Below are 13,452 nucleotides of genomic sequence, written 5' to 3' on the forward strand. Positions count from 1 at the left end.
GGGCTCACCTGGCCAACTAATTATGACAGGTGTCTGAGATTGATTTCAGTGATCCAAAGAACCCTGAGACACAATACCATCCATGAGTTTAATTGAAAAACAAAAAATTTAATCTTTATGACACTTAAATACAATTTGCATAATAATTTGGAACGCGGTGTAATAGGTTCACCTTTGGCTTCACTTTGAAGAAAGATGGAGGCATCATGTTGTACAGGAAATGTGTTGTACACATTCGTGGAGATGGCCTCTCTTCAAGGTTAAGGTTGCAGGCCCGGTTCTCCTCCAGCCAGGGAACACGGTCCCAGTTAGGAAGAGTCTCAACAGAAGCTGGATCTCCTCCACTCATGATCAGAGGGACAATCTCCTGCATCCAAGTCGTACCTAAACAAAGAAAAGCAAGAAGAATTCTCAAATGTATAATTACACTAATGTCTTATGTGCATTGTTTCTATTTATCTTTTGATTTAGCTCTTTTGCTGGCCCTCCAAAATGAGAGCTGTTAAGGTGTTATTTTACATTTATCACTGTGGAATGCAATGACACTCGTGAATTGTGCGCTTCATGACAAGTATACAACAAAAAGGAAACCACATGTTAAATCAAACAAGAAGGGTGTTTGTTTTTGGGAAACTTTTGTCTTTTTTTTTGGGTTAACATCCAGTTTAAAGTTTCATACAGTCCTTATTTTTCTTCCCCTTATGCTTGCCTGGTTAGTCAAACATTAGCTGTATATTTTATTGTTGTTATAAAGCACTCTCTAACTTTGGTTTGATAAGTGCTATACCAATAAACTTTATTATTATTTTTGGTATTTATTAACGTAGGCATTTAATTTGAGCTTTGGGTCATTCAGGATCACATGATGAATTTTCAGTAAATTCTCAATGTACCTGACAATCTCAGCATTTGTCCCGTACACGGGTTAATGCTCTTCTTGAGGGGACAAAAAAATAATAACAAATGTTGATGTTAAGTAACTCATTAGGGTTCTCTTTCTCTCCATTTTACAGCTAATACAGAGGAACCATTAACATACAGTAGTCATTCTTGAGTAACCTATCAATATCCAGTGGTGGAAAGATAAATAGAAAGTAGCAAGTAGAAACCCAATCTATGTAAGTGCTGTACCATTTTTTGATAACAAGCTATGACATGTAATATATGAGTAATATATGGTTTACATGCATCATGAGTACCTCTATCTTTGATAATTACAGAGAATTTGAGGAAAAAAAGAAAGAAGCAAAATTGCATCATTTACACGAAACGGAGCATTCTCTTCTAATTTCACTTAGGAACTGTTCGTTACTTGTGAGGGGAGAGTTGTGGTGCAATAAGGCATGTCAAATAATTCTTTAAGCCGTGGGGAGTGACTTATGTTTTTTATTTTGGCCTGGGGGAGGGGCATTCATTTTTAAATGGTTGTAATTTGTATTTGCTTTACTGCAGATTTTTAAGAAATTGCTAAACAGTCCATGTTCCATTGTTGCCTCACAGAAGGCGACTCCCCCACCCTGGTTCGAATCCAGGGTAAGGGGTTTGAACCTCGGGGTGGGGGAGCCCTTCCTTGCGGAGTTTGCGTGTTCTCTCCATGTCACCGTGGGTTTTCTACAGGTTGTCCAGCTTCCTCCCACAGTCCAAAGACATGCAGGTTAATTGTTAACGCTAAATTGTCCATAGGTGTGAATGTGAGAGTGAATGGTTGTCTGTGTCTATGTGTCAGCTCTATAATAGTCTGGTGACCTGTCAATGGTGTACCCCGCCAGGATAAGTGGTTGTGGGAAATGAATGAATGAATGCTTAAAATTACACCATTTATCATAGCCAGAAGCTGTAAAAACAGAAATTGTCATTGAATTTTCAAATTTTCTACTGTCTTTGAACACATCATGTGTGATGAAAGCTTCTGTCAGAAGCAAAACATAACCAAATCTGAGCTTCAAATCTTGATGTTTCATCAGATTCACTTATTCTATGTCTCCTTTAAAACAAACTGTTCACACTGACTAACCAGCATGCACGGCAGGAGTGAAAATCATCTTCAACTTCCAACTTTCAAACATCAAGGTTAAGTTTTAAAAATCTGATAACTAATTCATGGTCGAGGGAGGGTCATACATTTTCCGCCAATCTTTCAGGGAGGCTCAAGGGAAAATATTTGTAGCTTCAGAAGCCACCCCCTCCCCTGATAAGTAGAGAACAGTCCCTTAAGGATGTGAATGCTTTCCCCACTACTGTTTGACAGAGTCCTTTTTCCTTAACTGTTCTTGGCTCCAACATGTTTTTATTACTTTCAGTGGAGATAGCAGAAGCATCATTAGGCTACCGTTCAACTACATGTCAGTACAGTTGGATGGTACAAAGTGCAAATGGTTACAATACATATGTACAGTAATTATGCAGGTAAAAGGGCCGTGGTTGTGTGTTGAGTAGCTGGCAGCTCTCTCTTTACTGGTCAGACCAGAGTCAGCACTTACCTGTCAGATACTTTTAACATACAGCCATGGTGTAACCGCAATATTATGACCTAGGTCAAATTATTTTGCAGTGAATACATTACACCTCACAATTCAGGTAGGCTATACTAAAACAAAAAGCAAATTCGCCAGGTGTGGCATAAAACGAGTCAAATGCAGCACTAAAAAAACTTTGTCTTTGGGGCAAATACGGGGAGAGGAAAATAGGTGTGAACAGTTCAGATCAAAATGACCGTCATGGCTGTGCTAGTGAACTTCTACTGAACGCCTTTTTTTCTGTATGACATAAACATTAGGAATTCCCCTTTAGAGTCTTTGTTTAAAACTTGGTCTGTTAATTAGGCTACTTGCAAGATTCTTTAAACAATCATTGGGGATTTTACATCATGACTGTGCGTAAATTCAACATGTAACAGGGCAGACTCACCAGACTTGGGATACGTTGCAATGATGATATCATCCGGGCGGAAGGTAAACTCTTCGTAGTATTTCAGGCTCTGTGGACTGTGCACAGCTGAGGGCACCAGGACCCCTCTGTACTGCGTGTACAGCTCTGCCTCAGTCATAGTTAAAGGCACACAGAAGACAGGCGGCTGTGCTCCGTGTCTCTGTCTGTCTCTCTTCCCCTTGCTTGCCACGCAGAAACAGATTTTGCAATAGAAAAGAATGGGATAAGCAAGGGCACGGGAATGTGGGTGCTGCAGCCAGCCAGTGGCGCTGTATAAAGGGGGGGGGGGGGTTAGGACAATTCCAAGGGGAATAGGTAAAAATTAATATAAAATTATTAAACCATCATCATTAAAAAAATGGTTTTTTTTTTCAAATATAGTAATAAAATTATGATCTCTTTGTTTTTACTTGTTTTTGGCAGTAAAAGTTAAATATTCCCATTGACCAAAAAGTCAGCCTCCATATTGACTGACCACCCCCCTGTATCTGCATGAAATGGTTTGGTCCTGCCTTAGTGCACTGACTGTGACCATGCCTAGTCATGAATAGCAGTCAGCAGTTGCGCTAGGGCTACAGCCATCATCATGCTACCTAGTACTAAGAGAAAATCCGGTTTTCACAAAAGGAAAGAGAGAGAGAGGAGAGGCAAAAGAAAGGGTCAATATGTGAGCCAGTTTTTCTCCAAGAAAGGTGGGTAGCCTATAGTCTGTGAGTGGTAGAACCTGTTAGCTTAATGTCCATAGTGAAATAAGCTAGCTACAGACTAGTAGCAGTGTTGTTACTCAAAAAAGTAATGTATTACACATTACACAAAACTTAGGCAAAGAGTAATCCCTTACCTTACTTGATTACTCCCTGGAGAAAGTAATTAGTTACAATACTCATTACATTAATAGTTACTCTGTAAAATTGCCTGAAATGCATTGTCACGTAATTTGCCAGTGAATGATATAGCATTAAACCTTACATATGTGCAACAATCCTAAGGTAGGTATAGTTACCTAGATGGATATGCCCAGAGTCGGCTTCACCAGGGGGCACCAGGGGGCCCACTCGGTGTTGTGCCGTATTAAGCACGCCTGCCGTGAAAAGCACCCCTGGTCACGGGCAGTGGCGTCACCAAGAATTTTCTCCGGGGCTTCAGCCCTGGATGTTTTGACTCTAGCCCCAAACGTATTTTCGGTGATTCACACCTATTGTGAATCACTGAAAATACATTCGGGGCACCCAGACAGGACAGGCAAACCAGGCAATTGCTTGGGGCCCCTGAACTCGAAAATGGTTTCCGACGGCCACTCAAACTCTGCTGGTTTTCTACCTGGAAGTATTTGTAAACAACAAGGTGATTCCCTCTATTAGACACATTTGCAATGACAACCATCTTAAACCTCCCAGTGCAACGGCACCTCTGCAGCTCCGCAGCTCTGAAACCCCCTTAGTAGGGGCCCCACCCCTTCTTCTAATGTTAGCTTGAATCTGATGCGTGCAAGGCAGCAGGCTGTTGTTGTTGTTCTTTGGCCTCTAGCTCTCTGATGGTTTGGTTTAGCATGTTTTGGCAGCGGAGTCTCAGCTTTCAGTTGAGATGAACGGCGTGTGTTTTGCATAACGTGGCGTCGAGGTAACTTAGAGCCCGAAATATGTCGAGTGGGTCGGGATATCGGTGCTGTATGGTGTTTTATTTGTTGTTGTTTATTTAATTGTTGTTTGAGCTGTGTTTGGGGCATGTAAAAAGGGTTTTGTAGCCCAGGTTTGCTGTTTAATTTGATGTGCAGCATCACTATATTCCTCGTGATTACTGCGTTGTTTTACTCTGTGTTTGCAAAGTCGTTCTCAAAGTCCCCCAGTTGGGGGACTTTCGGGTTTTTAACCAACAATTTGAGCAGCCCAATAGAAGACAAGTGCTCATTCTTTGACAAAATTCTTTGTCAAAATACGTCAAAAGCCCTATTCGCACGGAATTAGTATTACCTGGGGACCTCTGGTAATTTGTAATAATTGCGAAGGATGTCTGTGATCTTAATCCCGTGCGAATGCGCCCTGTCTATAATTTGTAAAGTAAAAATTCCACCGCAAATTACCTACTATATTTCGCCAAACACAGACGTCCTTTGATAATACTAGTCCTGTGCGAATCTGCATCTCAGTGATTGGGGGGTATTTAAGTTGCTGTTGTTTTTATTGCACGCCTTTTTTCTACCTCTTTCCCGGTTGAGTTATGGAGGCTGCGGTGGAAATTATGAATGACAGTTTTGACAGCATTTTAGGTGCAAATGCAGGAGTCTCATCATCTCGGTACACAGTATATGGAGACCCATTCGCAGAAACAGCAAGCTCAGATCCATCAGAAGAGCGAAATTTCGAAAGATATTGAGATGGATGACATGCGTAGCAGCATGCGGTAAGGAACATATTTCTATCTCTCAACAGGCTTAATACAAATGCCCTGATGGCTCGTTATCCCAACAACAACTGCCCACTGTTCTGAAGTTCCGTTGCTGCTTTGACATTTCATTTACTGCTGCCATGATGACTAACACATACCACGTTAAAAGTGATCATTTTAACACAAACCATAATCTTTCCATAAACCTAACCAAGTGGTTTTTGTGCCAAAACCTAACGAGACCCTAACAATAGCGTTGTTACAACATAAGCTTTTAACAGTGATGGATAAGGGTTTTGGAAAGCACAAATTATGTTTATGCAGCGGATGTCTTCTTCTTCTTCGGATTTTATTGCCGGTTGGCAACTCAGCAGCGGATGTTATGATGTGCACAGCTTTGACATCATATCTGGGCCGTAATGTCAGTAAATTCGAGTAAAATACAGACTTGCTTATCCCGTGCGAATGCACCGCAAGAAACACAGACGTGGGGGGGTAATTTACAAATTACCAGACGTCCCCAGGTAAGACTAATCCCGTGCAAATAGGGCTAAAGTCACGTGTTTAAAAGGGAATTATTCAAAATTTTCCCGGGGGAGAAAATCCCTGGACCCCCAGGTAAAAAAAACTGTTACCACTTCAGGGCTAGGCCCCGATGTTTTCAACTCCTAGCAACGCCCCTGGTCACGGGAATATGCATTCCCGCCGCGACCAGGGGAGCTTTTCACGGCAGGCATGCTTAATACGGCACAACACCTGTCAGCGGTGAACACAGATGCGGGGACGAGCCAGAGGATGGGAGAGTTTCTGCCGCAAACAAGCACTGAGACTCGGGGAGACATGGGAGCAGCTTCATGTGTTTACAGCAGATAGCAGGAGCGAGGACAGACGTCTCACTCTGCTACTCTGTGTTGCAGCTGTTAGGCTTTAGCAAAAGAACTAGATCCACAATGCAGACTTGTGTCAAAAAAGGAGAGAGTTTATTTTCACCAAGCAGGGTCCATAAACAGATATTTCCTACCTGACAGAATGAGCTACCATATTTTTAATTACATTTATAGAGGTAATAGTCCATTCTGATAGATATTTCCTACCTGCGAAGATCCTGGGTAGTTTAAAATTTTGGGCGTGTCCTTTGGAATTTTTTTTTCTTTTTCGCTCTGCACATGCGCACATCGTGTTGGTAGGTCATTCTGAGCGGTAGGCAGGGGCGATTCTAGGATCAGAGGTTTAGGGGTGCTGAGCACCCAGAGAGCTGCCCGGCCAGGCAAGATTAATTTCACTGTTTCGTACATTTTAACTCAATTTCATTCCCACATTTGTGAAAGAAAAGCACAACACTTTTTGGGAAACTCTGTGACTAAACCATCACATCTGATAAAGGTGATTTAAATGCTGAGCCACAGCAAAAGAGGAATGGACTGGAATCATAAAAGGAACATATCGTAACCCTAATTTCTGGGGGAAGACAACTCATTTTGATACAGCAGCTCCTCAACATACACATAAACAGTATTATGTTTCTGGAGTAAACCAGCCCCCTATAGTGAGTACCAAAAATACTAAAAATGGACCTTGGACTTATTTTTTGGACTTTTATTTGAAATGCAATGCACAACATGTAACATTAACACATTAACAGTAATTGACTTTTTCAATATTTGTCTCTGCCTTTTTCCTTCTTGTCTGTATTATATAATACAAATACATAAATAAAAATACACTTCAAAAAAGAAAAGTGCTTGAAATCTAAAAAATAATAAAAGAGAGGCAACCCTGCCTATGGTACAATGTATGCACACACACACACACACACACACACACACACACAAACAATAGGAGTTATAATGTTAATGGGCATCCAGTCAGTTAGCTAGTCAGTAGCACCTTGGCTTTAATATTAACACATGCACATGACACAACAGCTAGCGTCTCTCATTCCAGTTCAAACAGAGGACAGTGGTACTGACCACCTGTAATGTTTCCTAGCTAGAAAAAACATTAGCTAACTCCTACCTAACAACATAAACAGTGACCTATGATTAAATGCAGCAAAAATGAGGACTGGTAATGATAATAACGAGTTGGTATTGAGTGGTTTCAACCAAGTACTGTATGGTTTTGACAGTTTTCTAGCTTGTTAAAAAAGGACATACAGTAAAAAAAAAATGTAAAAAAATTCTCAGAAATGGGCCAGAAATGCCTATGGCGGTAGGTCTATTTGTCAGGACACCGGAACCAGGAACGTGGGAACAGAGCTGGCTGAAGCGGGGAAGCAGGCGACAGGATGGTACTGGGAGAAAACAGAGGAAAATTAATCCAAACGTAGAGACTCAAAACATACATGCAACAAAAGGTACTAGATAGTTGACTAGAGGCCAGGACGTTGTTTTACCACTGAAAGTAACTGAAGAACTGGCAAGGACTGGATGAGCAAACCGGGTTTAAATACTGGAGGAGGTGAGTAGTGGCAATCAGGTTGATGAGCAGCAGGTGGGTAGTGGAAGCAGGTGCTGTGAATGACAGAAGATCCCGCCTCAGCCAGTTGACAGACAAAACAAAAACACAGAACACAGACACAGACCCAACAGCAACTCTGCAGCACAACTCTGCTGACAACTCCATTGTCCTACTAAGTATTGATACCACGCTTAGTATTTTACAAATTCAAGTTTTTTTCTTTATCTGATGAACATGCCGCTGATATGCAAAAATGAACTAAATGACTGTGGGGCCCCCTGGTGAAGCCGACTCTGGGTATATCCATCTAGGTAACTATACCTACCTTAGGATTGTTACACATATGCAAGGTTTAATGCTATATCGTTAACTGGCAAATTATGTGACAATGCATTTCAGGCAATTTTACAGAGTAACTAGTAATGTAACGAGTATTGTAACTAATTACTTTCTCCAGGGAGTAATCAATTAAAGTAAGGGATTTCCTTTTTTTCCTAAGTAATGTGTAATGTGTAAAACATTACTTTTTTGAGTAACGACCCCCAACACTGCTTATTTTTATGGTTTGTTGTATTTTTGACAGTCCGGTCCTACTATTTTGGTGACTGCTGTGAACTATACATTAATACTTTGTTACTTTCTCTTGTCATATTCAGTTAGCCTGGTCACATGACTTTGATGGATGTTGTGATTTACACATTGCTACCTACCTTTACTTGCAACTTCCTGACATGATTTTGATGATTGCTGCTACTTATACATCTATGTCTTGTTATTATTTTTTTCTTGTTGTATCCTGACAATCTGGACATATAAATTTGATGATTGTTTTGATTCATGTATTAATGGTCTGTCATCTCACTGGTCACATGGTTTATTGATTACTGCTTTGATTTATACATTCATACTCAGTTGTTTTATCTTGTCGTGATCTGACAATTTGGTCACATGACTTAATCACATGATCTCCAACACATGCTTGACATAATTTAAACACCTGTGTGCAATCTGTATCCTCATATTCTGATGAAGACTTGCATAGTTGAAACGCATTGATATCCCCGCTTTATTAAAGGATTTTTACACTACCCCAGAGTGCCTCGGACTCTTGGTTTGGACTACCTTTTGTTACATTTTTGATATCTCTGTTTATGAATAGGACAATAGGATTTTATTTTGGCAACCTGGCTGGATGGAAACAAGCTATAGCTACAAAAATAATATAATAAACCATAATCTTACTTAAATAATGATAGTTTTTGTATCATGGTATCATTTAGTAACATTGTCACAAAGAACATTTGTTTATCCATCAGTGTTCAAGTTGTCTCTGCCTCTGTACCTCTGTAGAGGAATATCATGCATTAGAGGATGTTCCTCTTTTTTTAGCCCTGCCTCTAGGATTCTAGTGACACAGGTACTAGTTTTATGTCATCTTGAAAAAAACAAAAACAAAAAAACAATTGTCTGAACTCCAAATAGTTCAGAATAAAGCTGCAAGGCTCACACTGTCCTGTCTGGTAGGTGTGAGACAGAGTACAGAGGGAATACATGCCAGTCTCTTGTGGCTCAGAGCAGAGGACAGGTTGACATGCAATCTATTGTTTTTTTTTTAAGAATGTCCGTCATAAAAAACAACCAATTTGTCTTTATTCGCATAATTATGTGAGAGACCAACATTGTGATACTGCAGATCTGTAATGTATCGAGCCATCACAATGTGGAACAAGTTACGAAAGATGATAACTGAAGCACCCAGTAAGGCAGGTTTTAGAAAAAAACACATTAACAATAACCCAAAAGTAAACCAAACTTACCAACAAAGATGGAAAGCTGTTTGATATGTTGTAATGTTTAGTTTTTGTAATTGATATTGATTTATATGTGTCTTATAAAAATAAAGTCTTCATATGTGACTTGTTATGAATTATGTGTCTAATGCAATTTAAGGTGTTTGGATGTTTAGTTGTTCACTTGACTTATACTTGACTTGAACACATTCTTAATGAGATTTTTTTTTTATATGTGTATATGTCTTGTTTTATGTTTGTTAAGTTGAAGAGAAGCTGCTACCTTAATTCTGTTTGACACAAGGTACATATTACTTTTGACTTGTCAGTTGAGCCATCTGGGAGTTTCTTAAGTTTTCTTAATTTAAACATTTTCGAAAGGAGCCATTTAAAAGCCCAGTGGTGTCAGGGTGCCATAATGGGACCAAATAGCAGCAAAGTAAATACAGAACACAACAATTTAAAGTCATATGCCCTTCCTGTGAGCCAAAATAATAATCACAAGTTCCTCCTCAGTGCTTAAAAAAATAGTTTGACATGCCTCCCCCTTTTGTGCACCACCACCACCCCTCTCATAAGTAACGCACAGTCCCTAACCACAACTCTTGGTCACGTGAATTGACTGTTGTCACGGCAACCGTAAACTAGCAAGCGCGCACAGAGCTGTCTGAGCATCTTAACAGTTTTTACTAAAACTTTACATCGTCCACACTTTGAGAGTGACATAGAATAATGTCGGATGTAGGATCTGATGAGTTTGATGATGAACGCAGTAAACACGGGGTGAGAGGATGAACATGTTAGATACTCAGTTCGGTTTGTTGTAATGACGTTAGCTGGCAGAAGCTAACGTTACTGGATACATTTATTTTCGTGAGGACGTATCAAGTAGATTGTCTTGTAATTCTCTGTTCATTATTTTGCAGCTACATAATTTAATGTTCACTACATTCACACATATTCTATTTTGCTCCTCACATTACATTTGGGAACTATTTAATATCGCGCACATTACGTGCAGGTAATAAGCATAGACTGTAGAGTTATGAAGTTTGGCGTAGTGATATATCAAATGTGAGATAACACTCTTGTCGATTTGCAGTTGTCCTACATTCTTTGGGAGGTGGAAGTGGAGGAAGAGGCGCTACCGTGTCCTTACTTGACCCACAGCACTTTGATACATAATTCAGTAACTACTAAGTTTATAGATAAGACAGAAGGAAGAAACCTGCCTACACTAGCATAAACCTACCCGTTAGCTGATAGCAGTTGGTGTTTGTTGGTAGGAAGACAGGTGGCGTTATTTCTTCTGTCTTTGGATACAAACTCTGGTTTGTTTGGCGCAGGAATATGAAGGAGACAGAAATGAAGCAGGAGAGAGACACGGAGTCGGTAAAGCTGTTCTGCCCAACGGAGACATTTATCAAGGACAGTACGAGAACGGCAGAAGACACGGACAGGTATGACCGTGCACTGAGGTCAAGTCAGCCCTCGCTAATCCTATGTACATGATGCACAGTGAAATATGAAAGTTCAGAGAGCTTTTATTCTGAAATGCTACATCAGATTGACCTGATATTTTCTGGGTGGCACTCGGAGGTTGTGTACTATCAGTCTGAAGAGGAACGGTTGAGTAATAACAGGTTTTTTTTTTTTAATGTTATTCTTAATGTACAAGGAGTACAGTAAAATATGACAGTTCAGAGGGCTTTTATTCTGAAATGCTACATCAGATTGACCTGATATTTTCTGGGTGACACCCTGAGGTCGTTTTGGAAGCTTGCTTTTACTTTGAAATCAGTCCTTTCTCGCTCTTGCTGTAAAGTGTAGTATATGCGCGCACTGCAAAACAACGTGAGGGCTGGCTTGACCAAATGTTTCAAAGTGAGGGCTGGCTTGACCAAATGTTTCAAAGTGAGGGCTGGCTTGACCTCAGTTGATGTGCTGAGTCCTAATTCAGTTCACCTGTTATTGTTAACACCGCAGGACTTAATGGCGCCAAAGCAACCACTCAAGAGAAATACGCATATCAAACATAACAAACAAACTACTTACTTGCTTCACACTTTAATACAATTAGTCCATTTATGGTGAATAAAAAGTATACTTTATAAAACTTTTAACATATTAACTTAGACCAGGTCAACAGTTCTAGGCCTAGCACATTCGGGGCTCTAGGCACCATAGCTCCCAACCTCCTAACTAGGGTAACTAGATGATAGTTCAGACTTTGCATGTGTATATTGAGGTCAATGTGCACTGTGAATTAAAGAAATGTTCTCTCATTATTTTTCATTTGTTTACTGAGGATACATATTCAGCCAGTGATGACAACAATATTTCTATTATTAACACAGCGTTTTCTATTATGTTACCTGGATAAGAATATTCTCTTTGAATAATGTCTATTGATCTTTGCCTGTTTTGTCTTACAGGGGACATATCGCTTCAAGAATGGGGCAAGATATGTGGGAGACTATTACCAGAACATGAAACATGGACAGGGCACCTTCTACTATCCAGATGGATCTAAATATGAAGGTACAAAGAGCATATGAGTTCAAATAGTTGCCAGCTTCTGCATTTCATCAGTGTGTGTTTCAATAGTATGAGTGCTGTAAAGGTTTCAAACTTTTCAGCTGACATGGGTGTAACTAAAGCCCCGACACAGACTTATAGAAACAAACTATAATTGCTACCCCTCTGTGTCTGTCAGGGTCGTGGGTTGAGGACCTGAGACAGGGTCATGGTGTCTACACTTACCCCAATGGTGACACCTATGATGGAGAGTGGCTGCATCATACAAGGTATATCTACAGTTTTAAAATCACAAGTGTATGTCACTGAGATGTTTGTAGCTCATTTCTGAAAGCAAACATCCTTCTACAGGGTTGAGTCACGCTTTTTCCTGTGTGTCCTTGATTTAAAGACTGCTTGATTTCTTTTATCTAAACTCAGTGATACAAATACACAACAATACATGTGATTTATCTCAGGACATCACTGCTGTAGAAAATAGAAATATGCTTTTCAGTGTGGATTTGTTGATTTGCAGGTCAAACAACATCTATGATGATGACTTTATTTAGATATCTGTGTATGTGTTGTTTCAACAACATTAAATGACTGTATGTTAACATTTACATACAGTAGTTATCTATAACTTGGATGTATCAAAACCTTTCACTGCTCAACCAAATTTAGACTAGTTTCAACAATGTTGTCTTTTTACCTGCACATTACCAAATCTATTCTCATTAGTTACAGAAAATGGGGATTTTAAAACTTCCTTGGTGTTGTGTGATATCCAGGCATGGCCAGGGCGTTTACCATTACAAGGAAACTGGCTCAGAATACAAGGGCTCATGGGTGAATGGCAAGATGGAGTCAGCTGGAGAGTACATCCACTCTAACCACAGATACAAGGGTAACTTTGTCAACAATAATGTGAGTTCTACTTCCCAATTCACAAAATGCTTGGTCAGTGATTGATGAAATATGTAACATCTTTCACTGTGGTGTGATTTGGGTTTGCAGGGGAGCAAATAGTCTAAATAGTTTGGTTAATTTATGCCAGGCCAGATCAGTCTCTGTCAGATGATAATAGTGTTGGGATCAACGTATATATTTTGGGAACATAATTTTAGGTCTCACACAGCGGCACCAAATATGTTGTGATCAACATATTAGGGCATCACATGGAGGCACCAATTATGTTGGGGTCAATTGGCTATCGGAAATAATTAATAATAATTAATAATTATGTTAAATAATGTAATTAATTAGAGTTTTGATTAATAATTAAATTAATGACAACAACCAAAATTAACAGTAATGCCTGAAGGATCTCGGAGTTCTTGACGCAGCAGAGGTTGACTATTCATTCACT

General features: G+C 39.8%; 2 protein-coding genes across 4 annotated transcripts in view; one reads left to right on the forward strand and one right to left on the reverse strand.

Moving 5' to 3' along the window:
• LOC126400156 (sulfotransferase 2B1-like) overlaps positions 1-3,137 on the reverse strand; it is a 12,272-nt gene extending 9,135 nt beyond the window's left edge. Inside the window, exons 1-2 of the mRNA XM_050060684.1 lie at positions 2,908-3,137; positions 173-384 (exon numbers count right to left, since the gene is read on the reverse strand). Coding sequence (XP_049916641.1) covers positions 173-384; positions 2,908-3,046 — 351 coding nt within the window. The 5' untranslated portion in view covers positions 3,047-3,137. The remainder of the gene's footprint in view (positions 1-172; positions 385-2,907) is intronic.
• A 7,045-nt stretch (positions 3,138-10,182) lies between these two features.
• Positions 10,183-13,452, forward strand: part of rsph1 (radial spoke head component 1) — a 9,107-nt gene continuing 5,837 nt past the window's right edge. For 2 of the 3 annotated variants that reach the window (XM_050060741.1, XM_050060742.1), the window contains exons 1-5: positions 10,183-10,346; positions 10,910-11,023; positions 11,999-12,104; positions 12,280-12,370; positions 12,875-13,010. In XM_050060741.1, coding sequence (XP_049916698.1) covers positions 10,296-10,346; positions 10,910-11,023; positions 11,999-12,104; positions 12,280-12,370; positions 12,875-13,010 — 498 coding nt within the window. In that variant the 5' untranslated portion in view covers positions 10,183-10,295. The remainder of the gene's footprint in view (positions 10,347-10,909; positions 11,024-11,998; positions 12,105-12,279; positions 12,371-12,874; positions 13,011-13,452) is intronic. The other variant, XM_050060743.1, reaches the window with a different exon arrangement.

Source organism: Epinephelus moara, chromosome 13, assembly GCF_006386435.1.
Source record: "Epinephelus moara isolate mb chromosome 13, YSFRI_EMoa_1.0, whole genome shotgun sequence".
Classification (NCBI taxonomy): Eukaryota; Metazoa; Chordata; class Actinopteri; order Perciformes; family Serranidae; genus Epinephelus; species Epinephelus moara.